At 38.1% G+C, this 26,318-nt stretch overlaps 1 protein-coding gene across 16 annotated transcripts in view; it reads left to right on the top strand.

Moving 5' to 3' along the window:
* The window catches only part of DLG1 (discs large MAGUK scaffold protein 1), a 151,624-nt gene that overhangs the window by 34,186 nt on the left and 91,120 nt on the right, over nucleotides 1–26,318 (top strand). For 14 of the 16 annotated variants that reach the window (XM_071812544.1, XM_071812543.1, XM_071812542.1 and 11 more), the window contains exon 4: nucleotides 21,778–21,942. In XM_071812544.1, coding sequence (XP_071668645.1) covers nucleotides 21,778–21,942 — 165 coding nt within the window. Of the gene's footprint in view, nucleotides 1–12,831; nucleotides 13,039–21,777; nucleotides 21,943–26,318 lie in introns of those variants that run through there. The other 2 variants (XM_071812545.1, XM_071812540.1) reach the window with 1 other exon arrangement.

Raw genomic sequence — 26,318 nt, 5'->3', positions numbered from 1 at the left:
TTGTTCCTGATATTTTGATTGACTGTGAAATATTCTGTGATGACCATCAGGTTATTTTGAGGAGATGGAAGAGTACTGTTCTATACGGTGCTATACAAGTGCCACTCCAAATTGAATGAACATCCACAGCTGGAAGAACAACTAGAGTGGTGAGGAAAGGGCTCTCTGGGAAGGAGGGGGGAGAAAAAGAAGCTGGAAGAGCTTGTCTTGATGAGGTAGGGAATGTGTTTCCAAAATCAAAAGATGCTGGTGATTTTTCAAATGAGATGTCGAAATGGGAACAATAGGAGTTAAGCCAAAATAAATTAAAGCTGGAAATCAAAAGGTTCCTTCCTGCTAAAGTAATTGGTTCAATAAAAGCCTTTTATAACAGGAATGTAGATAACACAAGCTCATTATGATGTAGCTGGATAACTTTAAAGATCATATTAAATTGTTTATTAAGGGTTTAGATTGTTTGAGAGACCTAGCAGAAAAATCTGGCTCGCCTTGTGTAATTTTAAAGGAAAAGCATCAGATTGAGTTGGATCAAGAAATGAGGCTTGTTAGTCAACTAAACTCATGTAAGCACTGTTTGCAGCTTATTCCAATGTAACTCTGATTGTAAAAATACATATCTGATAACGTTAAACAGGGAAGTTAATTTTGAAATACGTTTGTTTAAACTTTTAAAGTACTCATTGGCAATCAAAAACCTTTTTCACCCATTAATTCAAACATTTCTTCATGTATATTTGGAGAATAAAATCAGAGTTATTGTGTATCAGATCACCAGTGCACTGCAATGTATAAACGGTATTTTGGAACAACTTTGGTAGCAGATTGACTATAATGATGAAGGAAATGAAAACAACTTTCTGGCCGGATCAACTTGTCTTTCCTCTGGTTTTGTCTTTGCTTTGGTTCAGTGCTTGGATATCATGGTGGATTTTTTGGTTTGTCTTTGTAGGCTGTGAAGTCTTATTTCTGTAAAATGAAGACTTTGGAAAAAGGAATACAATTTACTGTAGACTCTTGTGTTTTACATCTTTAGCTTTACACGCTGCTGTTAGCAGGCAGAGAAACGCTTTCGGTGGGCATGGAGAAATGCTGCCCTCTACTGCTGATAGTGTTTTTCTCAGATGAACAAGAGCAGAACAGTGTGAGTATCTACACTTTGGAGAACTTGGCAAGGCTTTCTCAGCTCTCTGAGATTTTAAATATGTGAGGGTGTCCTTTTGAAAGGTAGAGAAGATCACAGAAGAACACAGTAGTATTAGCTTATAGGTTACAGAGCTAGAATCAAGTTGTTGGTTTGCTGATGATGAAGTGGTAAAATCTTAGTTGATATTATTGTATTTTTTTAAAATTCCTATATTATTTTAGGAATTCTTTTATACAATTAATATCCCTCCACATCCACTACAGAAAATGTGTGTGGTCATTTTGCTAAAATTGGATTGTACGAGCTCTCTTTAGCCAAGGTAATTATTTCCTAATAAATGAGAACTGGCAACCCTAAACTGTTTTTGTTTTGGTGATCTCTGTTTTTTCTATGAAATGTTCTAAGAGGCTTTTGCAAACTTTAGTGTGTACTGTTTGTATCCTTTTCTTTAATTTAAATTCGTGTCCTCAGCACCCCAAGTACTATGAAAGTGTCCTTGACTCCGTGTGATTACTTCCCTTATTACTTCAACTGAAACAATAGAAAGATGAAAACTTTCTGACCTTAATTTTGTATTGTATGAGTTATGTAGACACAACATTGCACAAATGCCTTAAATGTTTTGTAATTTTCTTTCACTTTCCCCTTTTAGTGTTACTGTTTGTCATTGTGTTAGCATCTCTAACCAATACTCAAGAGGGCAGTGGAAGCCTTGAGTTGATCTGAGCCTCTGATGTTCTGCCAGTAGTAGGTGATGCAAATGGAATCCTTCAGAGTACAAATACTCTTTGAAAATGAAGCTATCAAATACTGTGAACCAAGAGTTCGGTGGGAGTTCAATTGGCGAGGGTCTCTCCATCCTGAAATTCCTGTTCTCCAGCTGGTTTGGTGTTGCTGAAGGGGCTGAGTATGCTGTTGCCGGTGATGTTTGTAGCAATAATTATGCCTTGGTTAACCCTTTCTGCTTTTCTTTGTGCTGACCTGTTCTCCAGAAACTGCTGATCCCATTTGTCTCATGCAGCAACACTTTCCCTCTTCTGTACACTTCCTGTTGGTTTAGTTCAGTTGTGATTTGTGTTAGTTTTGGATGACGTGTGACAGAATTTGGACAAATGAAGTCTCAGCTGATTTCACAACAGATACTTCAAGCCTGTATAAGCTATGCTTAAAACAAATGAGTTTTATTTTCCTCTAGCTGTTACTACTCTTAGCACTGGCTTAGTTGACAAAAGTCCTTCTTACATCTTGGCTTTCAGACTTGTGCTCAAGTGCCAAACATAGACTGGAGTTGAAAATATAGTTTGACAAGCAAATTACAGGACTCTACTGGATTTGAGTTTTCCAGGTTCAAAGCTGCCCTTGAGAGATTTTTTTTTTTTTCATTAAATATATATGTGCGTGTGTATGTATGTATCTTACCTGAAATAAGGATACTATATTTGAATTCCTTGATTGCCTTATACAACCTCTTCTCAGTGGTGGAAGTGGCGTAAGAACTGAAGTGAAAGGGACTGGAGTTTGCTTTGTTGTAACCTGGCTGCTTTATTGATGGATGACCTTGTGATGCTGTGGGAGAGAGCAAGATAAGTTCTCTTCTACTTCCTGAGTAGTTTAAGTGCCCATACTTCCATCAAAAATACCTTTTCTGTTAGGTTAGTGTGAGACATGATTGTTATTGTACTACCTGAAGTCACCTTAAGGTATAAACACCCTCTGGTTAGTGACAGAAAAGGAATTCTTTTACCAGAATAACCATAATGCAGAGTTCTTCATTTCCTTTGAAACTGGTTCACAGAAACTGAGGAGAGTATAATGTATTGAAAAACATGTATAGGATGAGATTACAAAAACTTCATGTAGCCTAGGACTCTCTGAGTGTTTTGAGCGGGAACTCATCTTAAGGAAAACATAAGTAAACGACAGGTGCCCACTTTGGTTCTGTCCCACTGCAGTAGGCAGCATCTCAACGATTTCCTGAGATAGTAATTACACTTCTACATTTTTGCTTATACCTTGGTCTAGATTTGATTTACTATATTGTAGTTCCTTTTGGAACATTTGATATCCTTGGCAATGAGTTCTACTGTAGTATCATTTATTTGTTTTAAAACATCTGGTTAATTTGTCTGCTACCGCCTGTTGTCTTAAATAGTTTATAATTGCTTTTAATTTGCCTTTTCTGAACCATTCTTTTTTTAAAAAAAATCTCATGTCATGTTCACATGCTCGGCTGCTTGTTTTAGAAGGTGAGGAGCCTTGTCAGTTTAATCTTCTCAAATGGATGCCACTGAGTATCTTTATCCGTGCTGTTATTGTCTGTACTTTTTCAATTTTTGTTACTACTTTTCCCGGATGAGATGATCAGAAATGTTTTCACTAGGCAACATTTGTGAACTCCTCAAAGTTATACAGAGAAATAATACTTTCTGGTTTTCCCCGGTTTCTTTCTGAAAGTTGGAACTCTGTTTTCCTGAGCTAATAGCTTTCCTTCACTTGGTGGTTTAAAAGCTCCTCTATCTTTTTAGTTAAGGTGCTATTTTCTAGGTGTTTTAAAGGCAACAGGAGAGAATGACCTACACTTGCTATAACAGGCTGTCACATACTCAGGTATTTGGATCCTAACTTGGAGGTAATTTCAAAGCTGAAGTAGGGCACTATTTTCTGTAGCAAGGTATTGCACCTTGCTAAATCACCCTAAGAATGAATATTTAGTTTTGAAGAGTTGTGCAATTAGTTTGTCAAAAGCTGCGGGTGTTTCTTAAGGACCGGTGCCCTAGATTCCTGCTGAAGTACTGTGGTTTTGAAACATGTTTTAACAGGCAAAGGCTCATGGGTTGGTAAGTAGGATTGAGTCTAGGATCAATATTTTGAAAGTATGCTTCATAAACTGTGAATACAAATGTAACCCAAAGTTAAATTTGATTTAAGCTGCTAATGTTGCAAATGCTTTAGTAAGCTTAAAAACTAGAATTTAATATTCATATGCTTTTAATAGTTGAGTTTGTAGTCAACAAATAATTGATACCTGTTTCTGAAGATTGCTTTCAGCAGATTGAGACCTCATTACCAATCAAAGTACCTACTGCTATGTTTTTGTTGTACTAAGGGGCATTCCTTGTGCCTTCTCTCAAATGATGCAGTTTTGGAGGAGAGGAGAAGCAGGATTTCAGAGCATGAGCACATGAAATCTAACTAAGGTAGACTGGAGTAAGCTTGTGGTCAGGGTAATAGCACTGGTAATAATAAAGTATGTAAAGCATTACTGTTCGAATTCTTGGCAAAGTCTGGCTTTAATTTGACAGTGATTTTTGCTGTGAGAATCAGTGTTTTAATTTCTGTTAGCTAGGATTAAGATATTCAACCTACTATAAGAAAATCTAATTTGAGATTCCTTTGTGGAGCTCAAATTCACTCAAGTAACAGTCACCACACTTCTCACTTAAGCTGTTCTGTCACGGTGATTCAGTTGTAACTTGCATTTTCAGTTTATAAAAGAAATAATATCACTTCCACCCCCTAGCTCTTTTTTGGCTCGTTAATTACTTATTTCCTCCCTATTTGCAAGCTCAGAGAATTTTACTGCACTGGCTACTATATTAATGAGCACTGCATGAAGGAATGAGTCTTCTAAGAACAGCAGAAATACTTTTTAAAAACTGGAGAGAATTGATACCTGCGTTTTAGCAGTATTGGCTCTAGCTTGAACTTCTTAAAGGTTGCACAGGTTGCTGTCCCCCATCACTATAGATGCTTCTCAGCACAGCTGTTAATCCCAGTACCAGTCCATGGGTTTGTTCAATTCTTGATGCAGAACTTGGCACATCTCCTTGTTGAGCTTCCTGAACTGCCTTCTGAGCCAGTCCTTCAGGTCAGAGGTCTGTGTTAGCATCCTGCAGTTTCTTCTGTTGGCCACTTTAACTATTGGAGTGTCACCTGTCAGTTTGCTTGCGGTGTGCTGTGTGTCATCCTGCCAGTAAGCAGTGACAATGCTGAGCAATGTGGGCCCCAGGATCTCTCTTCCGGGTGCTCTTCTTGTGCCAGCTGACAGCCAGGGTTACTTCCTGAGCCTTGGTGGGCCAGCAAATTTTCAACCTTCATAACAGTCTGTCCAGCCCGTGAGTTTGTAACTTTCAGATGAACAAGCTTCAAGAGGATCTGTCAAGAGCCTTTCAAAGCTTTGATCTCTGCCTGTCTGTCTTTTCTGTGCTGCCTTGTAGCATCCCCCTTCACCCTTTAGTTTGCAAGAAGACTGTGGGAGGGACAGTGACCTGCAGGGACCTCGTTGTCTTTAGCCCTCCCCCGCCCCCCCGCTTCCCAGCAGTCTTCCTTATCTGTTCTTGGTTAATAACAAAGTGTAAATCACCAGTACCCTTCCCATCTGGATTGAGATGGCAATCTTAGTCCTTTCCTGTAAGAGGATTTGCATTTTAAGATGGAAAAAGTAATAGTAGTTGCAGTGAATTTAAACAGTAGGCTAGCAAATTCTTTTATCCATTGGGGTTGAATAGTAGCATTATGGATCTTTTCCCTTTTAGAGGAATGAGTCATCTCTATTATTGAAATGTTCAAATCTATTAAAATGACACAAGGAATACACTGTGAGGATTTCTTCCTTAAACATTCTGCTAACTTTGTTGTATGGAATAGTCTTGTTGAAACCGGGTGACAGCTCTCTGTGTACTTAGAAATGTACAGCAAATACTCAAGCATCAACAGGACAGTATTGCTGCATAGGTTCTGTCCTGCTCTCAATAAACCATTTTATCATTGAGACGTGATCTGTTTCCACAGTTTTTAAAGCAATGGGACTGGAGGACTGATTTGTGTTTGTCTCTGGGAACAACTTTCTCACTGCAGCAAGAGACACAGTTATGAGTGTTGTGCAAGCACTTCACCTCCACTGGCTGTGAGAGCCTCTCAGACTTACTAAGAGTGATTTCAGCAATGTTTTTGAATGCTAGGATCTTGCAGTTCTTAATTTTAAAGGACTTTTCAGGTCAGGCTGGTACTGGGTTTGACTGGGGTGGAGTTAATTTTCTTCACAGCAGTCCATATGGTGTTGTGCTTTATGTTGTGACAAACTGTTGATTAACATGCCAGTGTTTTAGCTATTGCTGAGCACAGTGTCAAGGCCTTCTCTGCTTCTCGCTCTACTGTCCATGCAAGTAGACTGTGGTGTGCAAGAGGCTGTGAGGGGACACAGCTGGAGTATCTGACCCAAACTGACTGAAAAGATACTCCATATTTTTTAACATCAGGCTCAGCAATAAAACTGAAGGGAAGTCTTTCCAAAGTAGCTGTTGCTCAGGTTGGCCATCATTTGTCTGATGAGAAGTGGTTAGTGATTTGGCTTATATGACTTGTATGAGGTGGTGTGTGTGGTTGTTTGTTTTTCCTCTCTCCCCTTCCTTCCCCCCCCTTTTTTTAATCTCTTCACTTATCTTGACCTATGAGGTTTGTCCCCTGGCTTTTGCCCTTCTAATTCTCTCCCTTACCCCTCTGGGGAGTGAGTTAGTGAGTGACTGGGCTCTTAATTTCAGCCAGGGTCAGCCCACCACCAGCCCTCCAGGCATGTTAAATATGTTTAACGTAATGTAGTACATTTTGATTTTTAGAGATGTCCTAGTGGAGCTGTATTCTAATTACAGTACAGTCTGTTCAGTCACTTTCTTTTTCCAATTACAGAGATGTTACTAATGTAATGCAATTAAATTTTCTGCAGTGAATTAAACCAAGGAGGTCAGGTAGGCTTCAATATATCTGTTGCATTTAAATCCTCTTTATTGGGTCAAACTTGAAGTCTTGCAAGAGGAACCATTTATTTTTAGTCTTTTTGTAGTCTGCTTTGTAGATGTTCTCCCAGTTTTGGTGGTTTCCAACAATTAAAAAGTAACGTTGGATTTTGGATTTCCTAGTAGTCATCCTAGGCAATCCTGCTAATCTCTCTTTAATTCTCAAGAACTTCTTGTGTGGAAACTAAAGGCATGCTCCAGTAGTGCTAACATACTTTCATAACACCAGAAAAAGTGGAAGAGATTCCATTCTGGACCTTTTTAATTCCAAAACATGAAATGGCCTCATGCCTGCCTTACAGAGCATGATTTCTTATAACCTTTAGTCAAGGTGTGCTGTTTAAAGCTACTATATAACATTTACAATACTTTTCCCCGCTTTGATATTTTTAATATCTATCTTGTTACATAAATTCTACCTGTTGTCGCTTAGGCAGCCTTCCTTCCTGCTTTTCCTTCCTGGGGACTTTTCATATTTATTCCTTTGTTTGCTACCTACTTTTAATAAACTTGCCAATGATTGATATCCTCTGACCTCTATCCCTCCAGTAAATTTGGCTGAAATTAGTCTACAGTGTTAGAATTATAAGAGGCAGGGCTGATACCTGAATGGTATGATCGTTGAAGTCACACTTTGAATACACAGGACCTCTATCTAGTGGTCATTATCAGGAAGGTCTATTTTCTCTGAAGTTTTGCTTCTGAATGCTCCTCAGCCTGTCATTGTTTTGCAGCTTGTGTATTGAAGCCCGATTATTTTTGTGTATAGAGGACATCGTAACAGACATCTCTGGGTTCTTTCTCTGATGCGGCATTTTATTTCCCTCCTCTGTTTTGGACTGAAGAGAACTCCAAAAGGAAGCTCACAACTGAGTGATGATGGTCACTCAGTTGGAAAGGGGAAGAGTTCTTGTCTGTTTTTTGGCTTGACTTACCAAGGCTTATGAAGGACTTCATAGGAGGGATGTCCCAGATCTGTCTTATACTTAACAATTTAAGACTTGGAATAAACTGGGAGAAAAATCACAAACACCCACTGAAAGGTTTCTATTAATAGGACCTGTTCTGCTCTTAAATGCTGTGGTGGGACAAGTTTTGAAAAATGCAACTATTAATGAAATTCCTCTTCCCAAAGTAACTTCTCACCTTCCTTCTGAAGCTAATGGAGCTGTGGCATTCTTCAAGATCTTGGAAACTTAAGACACAGACAGCTGTGTTTACAATATGCTAATTGTCCCAGAAAATATTTCTCTATTATTGGTGTCAATACAATAGAAAGGATTCTCTGAAATGTTGAGAGTTCGATGATGACTGATTTTGAGCACATATGGGTCAGATTGAGTGGGCACCAGAAATTTTGTATATGAGAGTGTTAAGCTTCTTAAAGAGGGCAGATACATGTCAGCGTTCTCAACTGGAGGTGCAGCTGTGGTTGCTAGTTTAACTCCTGCAGACACTATTACCTGCCAAGCTCACAAAAAGGTGCTTCTAAGTTATGGATACCTGTTAAAGATACCCTGTGGAAGGGGAATTTTTGGCTTATTGTGTTTTCAGTAAATAAATCTGTTTGCCTGAAAGTACTGTGCAAGTATTTTTTCTGGCAATTCAGGAGCATGCAGGAACAAGCAGTACCTTCTTTGGCTGCTGCTTCAGAATTGGCTTGAACAGTCATCTGATACTTCAGGGAGCAAGAACTGCAAAGCCAGGAGAGCTTCATGGGTGCTGAAGGATGCAGTTTGCACCAGACATTGGCTGTTATGAAACTAGTGTTCAGATTTCATTTACCTTATAGAAAATGCTTATAAAATTACTACCTCTGAGTAAGGAATGATTACAGCTATTACATTAGAGCTCTCTGTTACTATGAGGTAATCTTAAACCAAGAGATTAATTTTGGAATTCTATGTATTCTTTCAAGACTGTACAGACTAAGAATCTGCAGAACAGAGGTTAAATTAAGTTTATTGATGTAAATAATTCTGATGCTGAAGAGCATTTTTAATTTATTTATTTTTTTTTTTAAATTGGATGATATTAAGTATGCTGAAAGCATAGCAATTCAGGCTTCTGGGGAAGAGGGACCTAAACTGGAGTCCCACTGCCTTGTCAAGTGCCTGCAGTGATACTTAAAGGACATCTTCTGCTTGAAGACATAAAAAGGTTAGTATAGGCTTTTTCCCCTTTGGTTTGGGAGACTGAACAGTTGGCAAGTGCTGAACAGAAGCATCAAGTGTCTGAAAGTGGTGTAATGTGGGTTTTTTATGGTGCTGCATAAATCTTGTTTCTCTCAATCTGATTTTTATACTGCTCAGAGACACTTGGAAATAGGGGCTTTCTTATTTTAGGATAATAACAAAATTAGTCTTGCTCCCTAATTAAAGATCTTAATAGTGTTGATATTTTTATTGTGCACATGGGAACCATGCATAAAGATGGGTTATTGCCAAGTGAACATTGAAACAAAACTTGAAATAAAGGCAAATCATTTTATGTAGTGTTTCCATAAGGATGAAACCCATTACGTTTACTGGTAGGGCTTTTGAGTAAACATGAGTTTTTAAGAGTGTTGAATTCATTGATTTAGATGGTTCTAGTTAAAACTGTCATTTTAACATTTGTATAATGTCAGGTGGAAGCATCCTGTGCAAGGAGAAAACTTAGGTTTTTGTTCTTCTGTATGCAGTGAATGCTGATGGGTTCTCTGCTGTCCATATGGCAGTGCTGGATGGAATCCTGGCACTGTACCTATCTTGCAGTCTCCCAGTTTAAAAGCTGTTGCTTTGTATAATCAGTATGGAAACGGTGGGTTCTGACTGTAGGAGCTCAAGCTTGTATGTGATAATACAAAATACAGACTGATAAATGGGGAGGGCGTATTGATAGATAAGGAGTTATGGCTATATTTTCATCAAGGACTTAGTTATGGGTTTTTTTTGTGGTTTGAAATGTTATTCCAACCTTCAATTTGAATCAGAGCAATAGTTAAATAAGTGGGGAAATGTCTCTTTACAGCTTAGTAGTAGATTTCCAAATATTCTTTGTTCCAAAGGTTTCTCTATATGATAACACACTATGCATTCATATTACAGAAAGCTTTATGTTCCCAACTGTGTATTTTAAAAGCCCTTGAGTCCAAATAATTGGTTTGAACAAGTGAAATCTTCATTACAGTTAAATCTCTGGATTTAGTCAGCAAAATATAGGAATATAGTTGAATTTTACAAGCTTAAAAACTGTATTTTTAAGCTTGTGTGCAGCAAGATGTGTAAAAAGTTCCATCTTTGTATAAAGATCAAGACAGTTTTGAAGTGTAACCAATTCATTTGTTTACAGCTGCAAATATATGGCTGCAGAAATTGGATGTTTTTGTAGTGGTCATCAACAATGTAGATGTAATTGCCTGAAGTGACTTAAGCTTTCTCTTCTTTATTGTGTCTTACTGATGGAATCCTTTGTACATGCATAGAATATATCTTTCTCTTATTGATTCTTCTATGCCCATGGCATATTAGAGCGCTCATTTTCTGCACTGCAAAAAGCTATTTCTGCAACATTCAGAAACTGATTTTGGCTTTTTGACTTTATTTGTTGTCATGAAATTGCCATGCATTTGACTATGTAGTATTTTAGCGAGAGATTATATTATTATTACTTTGTGTTTAGAGGTATGGAAGTAAGATGGATTGTTCATGTGTGGTGCACAGAAAAGGTTGTTTTGTAGGACAGAAATATTCTTGTGTTCTTTTGGCCAGAGACGGTACTTTCTGGCTGTTCTTCCCCTTGTGCATTTTGTCCTTTTCATGTGTGGTGTTTGAGTAAGTGTTTAGTTGTGCTCTGCCCTATTTCTTGAGATGAGATACTGTATATTGTGACCCCCAGGCAGCTGGAGAAAAACAGAGTTGTGTGCGTTTTTCCCTAAGGTTCTTCCATCGTTCTATTATATTTCAGGCCACCCTTGGATTTGAATATTCTTGCAAGAAAAAACTAACTTAGCTAAACAAAAAAGATGTATTATTTATTTTTTTTTTTCCATTAATAGTCTGTTTCCTTTTCCGTAAGGATTAAATGAAGTGTTAGAGGTTTTTCTGTGGTCTTGCCTTTATTGCCATGCTTGCAAGCAGAAGATTTACTGTGAGAAATTATGTTTAAGGCTATTTGCTGGAAAATTGTAGGTCATGGCAACTGGTGGCAAAAAAACTATGCTTATTAGTATGGAAACACTGTCATCTGTAGTCCTAGGATATTCCACCAAGAAAGAGGTCCTCATGCAGATGAAGTTTATTTTGAGGTTTACTGTGGGCTGAGCTAGACATTTTTCTCCAAACATCTTGCCTTAGTTTTGGTTTCATCAATCTGCACACTGATACAAAGATGACGATCTCGGTGTAATTCATGAAGTTACTAGTTTCTGAGCTGTAAGCGCGGCTGCCAGTTTTACACTACATTAAACTTTCTACCTCAAGGGGTGTTTGTCAGGTAAACCAAATGAAGTAAAAGGGAGATGACAGAAAGCGGCTACTGGTGTAAACTTAGGTGAACATTCATGTCCTCTCCTAAAGAGGGGAAATCTCATGAGACTTCGCAGTAAGTCTTAAATGCCTTTTTTTACAATAACGTTCAGTACAATTGAAAATAGAAGCAATTGGTAACGTTACTTCATTGAAGCTTTTTGCAAAGGTTTGTTAGTTCACAGTACAAGAGCAGAGAAATCACAGAGGACGTGTTTTTGACCAAATTCTGTAATGCAATTTGTTAAAATATATAAATACATTAAAATCCTGCAGGGATCCCTGTACCTTATAAAAAAGGAAATACAGTTTGAATCCTTATAGGGATTGACTAAAACAAACATACACACAACCCCAAAAACAGAAAAGACCAACCCCCAACTCTAAACCCTGCAAAAACCAACAAAAAATTCCCAAACAAATAATTTTTAAAATAATTTTGTCTTACACTTGTTGGCACCCAGCAAAGAACAACAAATCTTACAGAGACCATGACTACTTACTTCAGGTCTAAGGAAAAAAAGGAGTTTTTTTCTTTTAAGTGTTTTTTTAAATGTTCACATGTACAGTTGCTTGAAATGAAATACTTTACTGAGAGCTCATAACCAAATTGATGCATAGTCCACACTATTACACTATTCATGATTTCCTAGAGACAACTGGGGAAAAAATAGCAGCTTCTGCTTTCATTGTGTGGTGAAGCTGGAGACTATTAATGTATTTCTGTAGCTGTTTATTGCTTTTGGTAGACCATTAGCTGTTTTATTCAGCAGTTATAGAACATTTTTAACGTGTCAAATAACCTTGACTTTTTAACGTTTGAAAGCAAGGATTAAATATCCCATAGCCATTCATTTTGTGTCACGCTGACATTTCCTTGAAGAAGCCAGCCTAAACTGCAGATCAGCAAATTCCCCGCTGTTCAGCTTACAACTTCCCCGGTTTCGTAATTACGCGCAGCAGATTTTCGAGGTGGGTTTTACCCGCTCCCTTGCGCAGTGCGAAGGCGCCTTGCGGGCGGAGGGGGGCCGGTGTCCGGGGAGCCGGTGTGCGGGGGGCTCTGCCCCGACCCCCGGTGGACTCTGCCCCTCCCCTGGGCCGCTCCGTGCGGCGGGAGGCGGCAGCGGCCCCGGCAGCCCCGGCACTGCAGCAGGTGGGGCCGCCTGCCCGGCCCCGACCCCGGGCTGGGAGCATCCCAGACACTTCTCACTTCAAGCTGATGCTCACGTAATTAAACGTACAGCTGACTCGAGAATTTTAAAAATGGACACGGGATTTCTCCTTGGCTTGCCTTTTTTTTTTTTTTTAAAGATCTGTTTTCTAACGTGAAGCGAATTTTTTCCTGACGGATTCAAGCTATTTATATAAAGGCTTATTTTTGAACACTATGGACCTAGATTAAATGTCAAAGACAGGCAGCAAGCAGCGCTTACGGAGGCATTTTTCTGGAATCTCAGTCACGGATCGATTGAAGTGCACAGGGTCTGAAAAAATGTCTCCTAGCATAAAAAACTTGGATTGTTTTTCTCCGATGCTATGCCACTGTAAAGTAGCATGTACCAACAACACAATATCTTTAATGTTTGGATGTAAGGTGGGTCTATAAAAGGACTTTCCTGGAAATGTAAGCTGCATTTAATGAATTATTGCTTTTATGTCTCATGTAACTGTACCTTAAATTTCTGGTTAAATACTGTGTGTTTTGTTCCATACCTTACTTGACTATCAGAGCTCTTGGTGATTGTGACAGAAGTAATGAATTATCATGCTTACTGTTTTAAGATCCCTTTGAAGAACATTTCGAATTTGCTGAATGCCGCATGTAAAATGTCGTCATTCTCCATTAATCAGCATTAATCATCATGTAATCAGTTTATTGCATTTGGCTTTCATTTTCTTCAGCTGTAGAAAATTAAATACACAGGAGACTTGCACTGAGATGCAGGGCTGGAAGTGCCTCCTGACATCCTGGTGATGGAAGCAATGGTTAGTGGCAGGTTTGGGTTTAACAGTGCCCTCAGGCACTTCGTCATTTTAGGGCTACAGCAACTGTTTAGGTTTCAGAGTAATAAAACATATATAATTTGCTAATCCTCAGAACAGTAAACAGAATACATTTAGTCTTGTGTCAAAATGCTGTTTTCAGTGAAATTAACTCACAGTGTGAAGGATATTATGAGAATGGCAAGTACTGGAAAGCCCCTTTAAAATTAGAAGGATATGTGTGTGAAGTTGCTTTTGAGACAGATGCAGAAATCTTTCAAACTTATTTTGCCTATTCAGTGTTTCCAGGTCAGTGTTCATTATTTTTCAAAAAAAAACAAAAGAATGAACTATATTTTATAAATTAGGAGCAAGCTATGTGTGTATGTATACATACATATATGCATATGTGTGATGCATTTTTAGATAAATATATATCACAAAATGTTGATCTTGAATAAATGTCACCTAGGTTGGGAGGGAGGAGTCTAAATTTTTATGGATCTTTTGATAGTGTGATGGATTTATTATGAAACTTGAATGCTTTATTTCCAGGAGGAAAGAATTTACCTTGTTTTGAATCTACTTATCTTTCCTGTGTCCAAAGCATTTTCCATTTGAAAATATGTAGTTGTTTCTTGATGCAATTAGGAAATTATTTGCTATAAGATTAATACTATCTTGATTTTAATTTTACCCATTGAACTGCAGAGGAGAGATGCCGTTCACTTTAAGACCAAACTAAAAATACTCAGCAAATATCCAGCATCCACTGTAGGCATCTTGTGCTGGATCTGAGCGATAGCAGCATTTTTTTTTTTTTTTTAAATTTTATTTTGTACTTGCGCGTCAGTGGCTCTTTTTATCTGTCTGAATGCATTAATGACTTCTTACCCTGCTCTAATTCAAGGCACCCCCAGGCGTGACCCGATCCGTGGAGGTGGCTCCGCACAACCGTGTCCCCTGAGGAGCTGCAGGCTTGCGGTGCCTCAGGCCTTGCCTCTGCTGGCAGCGCCCCCCGAGCCTCTGAACCCTGGAAGGGTCAATATTTAAAGAAATGAGACAGTAATAGAGGATAACCTGTTCAATCCTTTATGTAAACCAGGACTGTCAAACTCATGTTCACCACTGGCCACATCAGCCTCGTGGTTGCCTTCAAAGGGCCCACATGTAATTTTAGGACTGCAGAAATGTAGGAGTAGTTACATTTCTGCAGTCCTAAAATTACATGTGGCCCCTTTGAAGGCAACCACGAGGCTGATGTGGCCAGTGGTGAACATGAGTTTGACACCCCTGATGTAAACAATTTGTCTCACACCAGTAATCCTATGAAATACAGTGCTTTCCATGTTCCTTTATTGTTTGTGTTTTTTTTTTTTTTTGACCACATGTGAAAAGAACATTTGCAGTCCGACTGCTCCTTCTTTGATCTCTTTTCCTTGGCATTTTGGAACAGGTCAGCTTCTTCACTGCAAATGTTTCTTGTGTTTTTGTGAATGTATATATGTCGCTTGAATTGTTGTGTCATTTCTGGATATCCTTTATATGAAGCATTATATAAATACTTTAACACTAGCTGTGCATTTTGACATTTGATGGAACACTGTGACCTAAATAAACATGTTCTGTGCAGTTTTATTCAAGATACAATGTCAAACTGAAAGTGTCCACGTGGGGTGAAGTGCCTTATGTTGTAGCTCTAATTATTAGAGTTGAGCCCTGAACTGAAAATAATACTGAATGTATTATTCTGTGATCAGCTAAAGAAGTTCTGAAAATACACAAGCACATGTCCTTTTCTTTTACATTACTGAAGGGTTTTTTTGTTAGTCACAAGCTTTTAACTTTTTGGTGTGAATTGCTGTTCACCTGCAAAGACATTATTTGGCTTTCATAATGTGCCTAGTTCTTACAAATGAGAAGCTGTCAAGGTGGCTTCAGTTCTGCAGTGGCAGAGCATAACCTGGGAGTTCTATGCCCTTTTCTTCCCTAAGGAAGGCACTATTTTCCTAAGCACTAGTTTCTGGTGTAGCAGTTCCACTGGACCACAGGGAAGATGTGTACAGATGTGTTAGTATCTTGGTATACTATCCATTAGTTTTGTTTTAGCAAGGTTACACAAGATTTGTCTGTATTGCTGCTTTTGTTGTTAGAGTTGTTGGAACTTATTTGGTATCTGGGTATCAGAGTTATGAAGGCTGGATTTTGGGGAGATGTGAGGAGGGGTGTGGGTATTTAGATTTTTCTATTTACCTGCTTTTGATATACTGCATCCCAGGTCTTTCATGCAGGAGTGTGGGGGTGTTTGAATGTCAAACAGTGTTTCCCAACAACTTCAGGTGCTGTAATGATCTTTTGAAGGGTCCTTTAAGATTTAGTTTAACTTCCACAGTGGAGCAGTGACTGAACAAAGACAAGTATTTAAACTTGGGGTGCAGATGGCTTAAAGCCACTTGGTTTTATTGTGCAGCCTATTTGTACTGCATCAGAGAGGGTCTGAGCCTGTGAGATTTGGTATATTTATTGAATTCAAATGATTAGATGCACTTACTGAAGTTCACACTGATTTTTAACCTCTTTCAAAACATGGGTTGGACTTGTACAGTGAAAATGAAAACTTAGCTGGAGGCAGACTGTATAAGTTGGGTTGTGTGCTTTCCTGGGTTTTGTTTGTGGTCTTTGTTGTTAGAAGCGTGCAGGACCTTGAGAGTCGTACTGCTGTGTGCATGGGAGGGTTAAAATCTGGAGGAGAATGGAAGTGCATATAAGAAGATCAACTTCGAGACTTTAAAATTGGTTTTTAAGCACTGTTTCCCTCTTACATTAAAGCCGTTTTAGCAATGACGTTATTTTCTTTGTGTGTAGAGACGATACATTACTGTGCTTTCAAATTTTTCTTACAAGACAGTGGATTTATGTGTACATTCAGTATGAATTGGATTTTGATACACAACCCATTTTGAAGAGAGCTGTAGTTACTACTGTCTTGCGTTTTTGTCATTAAATTATCTGGTAGTTAAGGACGTTCTTGTGTAATTCATTTTCTGTCCATGATCATAGCATTCTGCATGTCTTGAATCTCTGGAATAACAGTGTTGCATGCTGTTGTGAATATGGGTCACCAGTTTAGTGCATGGGGTTGTTTAAGTGTTCATTGAATAATTGCCTTTTATTTCTGTTTCAGTAAGATGTCTCATTAGGGGATATTTTAAAAAAAATTATATATATAAAACCGCAACTTAATTATCTCTAGGGGTACATTATGTATGAATCTGTTAGAAATATTTTCTTTTTAAAATATAGGTAAGAGTTCACACTAAAGTGAACCTTTTTTAGAATGAGTTTCCCAAAGCTTTTCTGTGCTTTTTCTATGCACAGGTCATCTGTATTCTGAAAAACGGCACTGTAAAATGTCCACAAAGTCCTTGTTTGTCCTGCACATTGTTGTTGATACTTTGTTCATCCTTATTTTTGTGTAACTCTTCTAGGCCTGGGGACTGAAGCAGGGAGGCTGTGGGCCTGAGCAGTTAACGGAGTGAATGGTCCCCCTGGAGTGAATTTGGACCATTTTCTGGCCTCATAGAAACTAGCAGTGGTTAATTAAAGAACATAGATTTTTTTTTTTTTGTTAGTTTACACCAGTAAATAGTTTAGTCCATAGTGTTCAGTGACAGTTCAAAACTCATTGAAGGTACAATCTACCCTGAAGAAATCCAGTTAACTAAGTTACAACAGAAGAGAAATGTTTTAAATTAATTTTGACATGCTTGTATACCTGTAACTGAACCCTTTGGGGCAGCATCTCTGTCAGGAGTACGTCTTAAATGTTAACACTTGGTTGCTTTGGACTTCATTATTATAAATTATACAGTGGTTCATAAAGCTTCTTAAAAATAGTTAAATGACTTGGCAATCTGTCTGCAAATTCAGAGCTGCTTTTGCACACCTGCCTGTTTTTTCTTTGCTTTCATCTGTCTTGCCCATTGCTTGGCTGTCTCTTCTAAACTGGGGTCTCCTTGGCACCTGGATTTGGGTGCAGGATTGGTTTCTCTTGCTTGTAAGCAGAGAAGTGCTCTTCTACCAGCCATGATGAGATGGGCTGGTCCTGCTCTACCTGCTTTTCTCGCTATGGTGCCAGCGCTGCTGCATGCTGTGTCTTGTCCTGAGCCACTTTAGCAAATTAAAGACAATTTAAGATTGCTGGCAGAGAGAACAAACTTTCTGCTGGATTAGCTTGCTGAGCTTGCTCACCATCTGAAGTCAGATGTGTACAAGCAGCAAGGTGCAGGGAGATGTGGTTGTACGGCTTGAGCAAGAGGGATTGGATGGGTCCTGCTGCTTTGAAACAGTGTCTTTAGACTCACTTGCATGGGATTTCACTTCATATGTAGCAGCAGGATGACCTGGGCATGAGTGAAACAGTTGGGTGAATTCTTGAAGAAGGGATGGCAGCTTGGGGAGAGGAAGGGAATGGGCAGGTTTGCGTGGTGACTGACCGTGCTGAATCACTCACATGGCATTTCAGAAGTGATGCTCCATAGCAAAGTAGTACAAACCACCTCCACTTCTGTGGAGAATTGCCTGTTATAAGATACAGTAGTTTGCTTTACTTGAAGCACTTTGCTCAAAAGTAATTTCTGTAAAGGTCAAGGATAGTGTGGCAGCATTATGCATGTTGTTTTCATGCACTTTGTGTCCTTGTATTTTGTTTACACTTTGAAGCATTATCCTACAGGTATTTCAGTTAGTGTATTTTAAATAGGAATTCTGGTTTGTGTGGTGGGGTTTTTTTAGCAGTTTCAAGTTGCCAAATATTTTGCAAGTAATAGTGAAGTCAATCTTGAATATGTAATCAAAACCCACTTAGCACTTAAGATTTTTTTTGTGAAGCTTATAGCCCTTGTCTGCCTCATAAGAGAGAATACTTTTACCACAATTTTTAATTTTTAATCTTTAATCTGAATTAGAATGACATTCTGATCTATTGAAACTTCATATGTACTATGTTATATTAAGCAATGATACATTGTATATTGTAAACATATGACAGTGAAATCTAGAGTGTGTTTACACTCGGGTGTGTCCAAATACCTGTTTCCAGGAAAAAAGTCAAGGTAATTCTGTGCTTTGACTGAAAGTATTGACTGTTCTGTAAAGGAAGATAATTTTGATTGGCTTGTGAATATTTTTTTATGTTTTTATTTTTTTTTGGTATGAGATGAACTGGGACCTTTATCCACTTTCAGGTCCCATTTTCCTGTGTTTCATAGCCAAAGCAAAGCTTGAGATCTGGCAAGGACATCTTGGATCACAGATCTAGTTGAATACTCCTTTCACCAGCAGAGCAGCTGCCTTTAAACCAGCAGAATTCCTACTTTCTCTGATGTTGCAAGAGATTTTCTGTGCTTCTTGCAGCTCTAATGTTTATTTTCTGTGATTTCCAATGTGATCTTATTTATGCTCTGATAATGTTCATTGGTGTTTTTGGCCAACACTGTTCTTTAAAAGATAGTTCTTTCCTGTTTCTGATGTTTAATGTGGCTGCTCTAGAGAGTTAATGTCAACTCCTTTCATGGTTTTGTTTTGATAAGTTGAAAACAAGTCAATGTCAGAAAATAGATGAATGGCAAGAGTCTGAGGCTGAGCAATGTAGCGTCTCACTGCTGCAGGGAAAGGAAAGAAAAGAACTTTCATCTGCTAGTAGTGAGCTATTAAATTGGTTCGGTTACCTCAAGAAACCTCTCTACTGAAGATCTGAAAAAATTAGGGCTTTTTGAATAAACATTGCAATTTTTCACAACTATCAGTATTCACCAGCTCTCCTTTATCCGGTTAAGGAGCAAGTGTGGAAGCGTTTTGAGCTTGGTTGTTGTAATAACAGAAGTCTTAATACTCTTGCTTTCCTTGGAACTGTTTCTGATTTGTGCTTTTCTGCTTATCTTTGGTGTATTTATAGAGAAAATATACTTGTATTCCTTCTACTTCGTAATTTCTAATATTCCAAAATGATGATTTCTCTCATGTAGTAGAACTTGATCTTGTATGGTCTCAACAATGAAGAGCTGAATTGAGTAGGGTGGATAAAGATTTTTTTTTTTATACTATTATTATTATTTTTAGGACAAAAATAAATCAGGGTTATAACTTCAAAGATCTCTTGACATCTTGTCCATTACTGGCTAAAAGAAACTGTGCAGCTTAGTGTCTGCTGGTGTGGGACTGTTGCTGTGGGGTTTGGAGGGGGGGATGCTGCAGGGCAGCTCTGCCTGGGCAAAGTACGATGGGCGGTGGGAATGAAAAGCCGCAAGCTGTTCTTTCCAAGTTAGTGAGGGAACTTACCTTGTCTCTCAAGGAATCTTAAGTGTTGGCAGAACAAGCGTCAGGGAAGAGAAGAACAAATAAATCCTTCCTTTTCCAGCACAAATCAGTTACGAGTTCAGCTGTCCTGTTTAACCACTGCTTTACCGGTAAAACTCTGCAATATTGCTTTATGATGACTCTACATAAGACAGAGTAAACTGATCTCCCCCACTTCCAAAGGAGAGAGATCCCACCCTGATTTCCTCTCTCCTTCTGCACTGTCTCTGGTGTTCTTGGAGTCCCTAACTGAATTGGGTTCAAGCCTAACCCTGCAAAGGAGGAGAAAAAGTTGGCAAAATTCTGCCAGAACCAAACAAAGGAAGGGGTTATGGTGCCTTCCCCAGGGTTTGGGGAACAGGGAAGAGTAAGAGATTTCCATTGCTATGAATTTAGCTGTCCTGTTTGACCATGCTTAGAGATTGTTTTCTGCTGTCCAGCAAAACACAGAGTCTTCCTGTAAGACGGGCACATGGGGCGGGTGGGCTGGAAATGAATGGGCTAAACATTACAGGAGCTGGTAACTGATGGATCATTTCAAGCAGTTTCTTCGTAGTTTATCCTTTAGGCTTTCTCGGTTTGTAATGTTGCAGGACTCTTCTGTGCAGGGCAGGGATCTTTCTGGTAGCCTTAAGCTGTACTTTCATGTAACTGTTAACAGGGTTAGTTATCGTGCACTGTGTATCGGGTACTGCCTTGGTGTAGTGTTCCTGTGCTTATAAGCAAATGGGTTACTTGCAGTAGTCTACTGGATTATGATGTTGGAATGAATTACCAAGATGATGATGGTATTTGATTTAAATTGTAGTATGTAAATCTTAGAATTCTGGTAAAAAAACCCTCAAGGAAATGTTTCTTATCTAAATATATTTTATTAATAATAGGAATAGTTTCCTCCAAGTTTAAAGCCATTATGTGTTTAGATGTTTTTTTTCTGGACATGTTTTCCCTGTAAACTAGTAACATTTACATATCTATTCTGGAATATAGAGCTGTTGTGTGAAAGAAAACGCACCACAACATTTTATAACCATGTTTAATGGACACAGTAAATTCTGCTGGAAAAGTTACGTGACTTCAGCTGTAGCTTTAACTAGCAATAAAGTGCATGCACTACCTAAAGTGCCTCAGAATGGACTGAGACTGCAAAGGTGAAACTGGCGCAATACTTATATTCAAGTACATTTGTAAACGTGAGCCCATGCTCTGGAGTTTGGAGGTGCAGTTAACTGCAGTCCAGAGAAGATATTAATATTATGTATGCTTCAGATTTCATTATTCCCTTCTGGTAGGGATTTGCAAGTGTGGAGACAGCACAGTCTGACTAGAATGTATCTCTAGTGCCTAAGTAATAGGTTCTGGTTTTTGAAATTGAATAGAAATTAATAAGACTGAGTCTGAATAATGTCTTGTGTTTCTGTTTGAAGACTTACTTGGTGGGGTATCTTGATCTTTCTAGTAGCAAAACCACATGTTATTGTTTCCTAATGAAGTTAGCAGAAGTGAATTGTTATATTGATACCCAACATAAAAGCTGAAATTCTTAGGCTGACAAAACACTATTTTGGAAAATGTGCTAAATTGGAAGTATAGAAAAAAGCTTTTGAGGCTGATAGTTTTTGAAGGCAAGACAAGGTGATAAATTCAGTTGCTACCAAGAGTTTTTTGCTGCTAGTGGATAATACAGTGTTAAAGCGTTTGTAAGAAAGAAATAGTAAAGGGAAAAATAACTTGGAAAAAGATTTGGGGGACACATAACTGTATGTAAATAGGCAAAAGAAAATGAAGTAGCTTTGTAGTAGTTCTAGGTGAGACTTTTTAGACAGGATGAGTCTTTAAACTGAAAATAGTAATTAAAACTTCTATTTCTAGATTTTATTGCCTTGAAGTCAGCAGGTTCAGTAAATAGCTGTTTCTGTCTGACCTAGGCTTTCTGGATAATCTTTTAATGTTTCTGTGGTGGTCTGATCTTTTCTCTGTTTTTTTCCTTCAGAAATACCGCTACCAGGATGAAGATACACCTCCACAGGAGCACAGCTCTCCGCACATTACCAATGAGGTGATGGGTCCAGAGCTGGTTCATGTATCGGAGAAGAATCTGTCACAAATTGAGAATGTCCATGGATTTGTTTCTCATTCTCATATTTCACCAGTAAAGGTAGGCATTTTAAAAGTTATAAGAGTGAACTCCTTTGATATACTCTTCAGGGATATAATTTTGTGAGGAAAAAAAATGCATGAGGTGTGCCTGCTTCTGTTTTTTTTTTTTTTTTTTTTTTTTTTAAGGGAACTGCTCATTTGTAAAACTCACTTTGTAGATGTTAAGGCATTGACTTAGGTCCACACATTCTGACTAAAAATGCATGATAGTAAAATGCTCAGATAGCAAATGTAGGTAACTTAAGGTCTCGGGTGTAGTTGTGATGGGCACTGTGGTTACTGCTGTCAGTTATATTTTGGGTTTTCTACCAGGATCGTGTAGAATCAGTTTGGAGTTTGCTTCTAGTAAATATTTTAATTGAGGACCTACGTGGAAAATGTAATAAGCCAAGTATAATATATATCTCTCCAGGTTTTGCAGCATATAGCATGATTATTCTCAAGACAGCTCCAGTAACTTCAAGATAGATCTAAAAATTAAGAGGACAAACTGAGACTGAGGTTTTGGGGGATTTGGGGTTGTAGCAGGCAGTTTTATTTGCTGGGTTAGTAGACAGATATAGCTTAATCATTTTCTGAGTAGAACAATATTTTAGTGTGCCATACTAAACACGATTTTCTATAGCACTTCTGAGTCTTTATGGCTTGTTTGGAGGAAAAAGTGGAAACATTATTTTATACTGATGAGCTGGCTTTAGAATGATGAGGTGTGGGTTCATATTGTGGTAGGCCTACAGTTTGGTATTTTTAGCATGAACTGTGGTGTCTGGTAATGTACTGTAACAAGCGACACTATATTTTAAGAAAAAAGTGGGTTTAAACTTTGTTACATTGCCAGAAATTTGTTTGTTATAAAGAAGAATCTTCTTGACTGTATTGGCTATTCATAATTTACTTGTAAGGACTTTGCAGAGTTGGTATTGAACGCAGTTATTTATTCTTAAACTCCATAAGCAACTCTCTGTTTTCCCATAGTCTTCAGGAGCTAGGTGGGCTGAATTCTGTAAGGCCTAATGAACAGCCTTTTTGAAGTGGGCTATATTAGCCTCTAAAGAGCCTTGTAAGAAAGCTAATATGACTAACTATTCATTTTGAGAATGGCTAGGACCTGAATCTTATGTTGCTTATGAAGGTAGACACACTAACATACTTTCATGTGTAATTCCATGCATTTATTGATACTGAGAAAGTAATACATCTCATGTTGTGTGCAACCCTTAGAAGTAAAAATTCTCTGCCTCTGGGGACTTCAGTTAGCTCTCTTTATTCACAAGCTTTTTCTCATTCATAGCACAGTCAGTCTTACATTTCAGAAAGCATAAAGAGATCAAAAAGGCAAAGAAGTAAACTATAAAACTGACTGTAATAAGTGACCAAATATAATGCATTTCACAATCCAGAAACTCATAGAAATAAAAAATGATGTTCTAGAATGGATGAGACTGAAGAGCTGTTTCTTGGAACTGCCTAGGTGTTATCTCACTGTATGTAAGACTGTTCAAATGACTGTAATTACCTTGGTTTCTTTCTGGCTGCTTGGATCTAATGGAAACCAAACTATTCAGAGTAGTTCCTGTGTTTGACTTTATTTCAGATTATTTTTGCAAGCAGCCAACTACAGAAATATAGTAGTAAGGATTTGATATTGGCAGTAATAACATTCCCTGGAAGATGACTTAATTTCTTATCTCTCTATAGTGTGAGTGATGTCTGCCTTCCAGAGATCCTACCAGGCAGTCTCCACAAACAGGCAAGGCTTGTACGTGGAGCGTTAGGTGGAACTTGTAACGACACGTTTAAGTTGAGCTTTATCCAAGTATGGTAAATTTCTTCAAAGACGTTGATGTAAAACCCAGAACAGTATTACAGAATTAGGTATGGATGGTTGTACTCTGCATTCCTCTGCTCACATGGGATCTAAGCTGAAATTCCTCTAGTTTTATTGGGCTGTGTTGAATATACAACTCGACTGCTGTGTTCTGGAAGAAGGAAAACACATCTCATTTACACTATTCTGGAAACAGAGTTAAAGAGCATGTGAGTATGATTACAAGTTATTGTGAGGCCTTTCAAAATACTTCGGATCTGAGGTCTCTGAGGAGGGTTACTATTGTCTTTCTCAAGTTGTTAAGTGCTGGGAAATCACCACTTGACGGGAAAGAATGCAAGATACTGAGAGAAGTATCATCGTTGAACTCATATTAGCATTTTCACCACATGTCTGATATTTTCACATGACTACTGTATTAATTTCAAAGCAATGTATGGTAAAACTGAAATTTCTCTGAGCTTTGTTCAACTGAAAACTGGGATGGGTTCTCCAGGTTTCAGTTGTTTGCCAGGATTTTGTGGAACTTGGAATTCTGATGCTAAGTTGGCTGCTGACTTCTTACTCCTGAAGAAGTTCTTTGCATAAATGATTTATAATCAGAGTCTGAGGCCTAAAGGTATTTGGAGTGAGGGGTGCATCCACAGTTTTGTAGGCCCTGGGAATTTTTACGGGACCTGTTAGAGTAAAATGCCTTTGAGGTCCAAAAATTTATTTTCGGTCAGGAGATGGTTTGCTAATGTTATTTGGAATAAATGCTGTTTAAAAATTCATCTTCAATATGTCAGAAAAAAAGCAAGGCGGCTGTTGTTTTGTTAGCATAGCTGGTCCTCTGCTTCTGGCCTGATGATCTGCAGGATGTTTAGCATAGCTCAGGCTGAAGAGCAAGTTAGCAACAACAGCTTTGAGTGATTTGTGTCATCTATTTGGTAGGTTGGCTTGATGCACTGTGTAGGGAGCAGGTTTTGGCTAATACACAAGATCTTGATTAACTCTGTTCAATAGTGCATATGCTTAAAGAAACTAAATGTAGTAGAGGATATTATGTTTATTACACTAATAAAATAAGATTTTTTTTAAAAAAATATAAATATTAAATACACTTGACATTTCAAATACAGAGTTATTAGTTTGAAGACCAAATATAAATGGTGGTTTTTATGATCATATGCAGCTTTTTAAGAAATGCTGCGGAGGGCAATCAAATTGGGTTTTGAGGAATATCTTCTTTCATAGCAAGGCCTCTGCAGTCTAGAGCAATAATACAGAACATAACTAGAAGACAGTGAAGATGGGACATGCCTAGTTTACATTTTGTACATTTTGTTTGCATCTTTTATAACTTGCTTGGACCCATAAATGATTATCAAAGATCAGCTTTCAATGACCAGAAAGACAAATTTGTATCCTAAATTTTTAGAGAATGAGCATGTGACTTAGTTATCAAGCGTTCCACATTAAACTTTAAATCAAGTACAGCTACTATCAGTTATTTCATGCTAATTACAAACATGCGCTATCTTACCCCAATCTGAATCTGGGGTAGCCCACTCCTCTGTCAAGAGGATAAACTACCTTGAGTTACTGCAGTGTTTAAACATGAGTCAGGGCTTAGAGGTTTTGTCTTGTTAGTAGAGCTTTGTCAGTTTAACAGGAAATGTATACTTCGTATGCATTGAGCATCAACAAGGTAAACTTGACCCGGGAGATTTCATGTCCTCTGTTCCATATTTAGGACTGTGTGAAGTAGAACTTATTAATTCTGTAAAACCGGGGTTTTTTAATGTTTAATGGTGGAGAATCATGAACAGACAGTGAAAATCATCAAACCTCAAATCCTTCACAAATATTCTGTCCCAAACATTTTCAAGAATATTTTCAGCTAAGTAGGCGGCTCGTACCAAAATTTCTTCTGTATGAGTTTTCCAAATTCCTCATAGAAACTTGCAGTTATAGTGCAATGTTCCTTGAGTTACTATGAAATAAAATGTGATGAATTGGTTATAATTGAAGCAATACATGGCTACCAAGATTGACCACTGGATGGCGACGCTACAAAATTTATTTCAGTTGTAAAACTGAATTTAGCTTCTCTATCAAACCTTCAGAATGACATTTTTGAATTTAACATTTGTTTTTATCAAATAGCTCCAACCAAATGAGATCTGTCATATGTGTGATATGATACCAAACAAGTTTTTAAACTGTGAAGTGGAAGTTGGAGTTTTCCATCAAGAAAAAAGAGCTCTGAGTAGCATATCGTTACAGGGGTTTAAAATAATGTGTCATGATGTGATAAGAAAAAATCTATCTTAAATTTCAGTAGTCTTTATTTAAAACAACCTGTGCATGAAAGGGAGAGTATTTTATTTGTAACTGTATTTATGATGTAGCATGGCAGTGGCAAAACTTTTCGAAAGAGCAGAATCAATGAGTATATAGAGAAATTACAGATAAGGAAACAGGGAAAGCATTGTAAAGAGTAGTTCTGCCACACAGATCTCTTAGAGCATGTGCATAAAGATCATCTTGTTGATAGGTTTCCT

The sequence above is a fragment of the Patagioenas fasciata genome, chromosome 9 (genome assembly GCF_037038585.1).
Source record: "Patagioenas fasciata isolate bPatFas1 chromosome 9, bPatFas1.hap1, whole genome shotgun sequence".
NCBI lineage: Eukaryota > Metazoa > Chordata > Aves > Columbiformes > Columbidae > Patagioenas > Patagioenas fasciata.
This window is presented reverse-complemented; position numbering and strand designations above follow the sequence as displayed.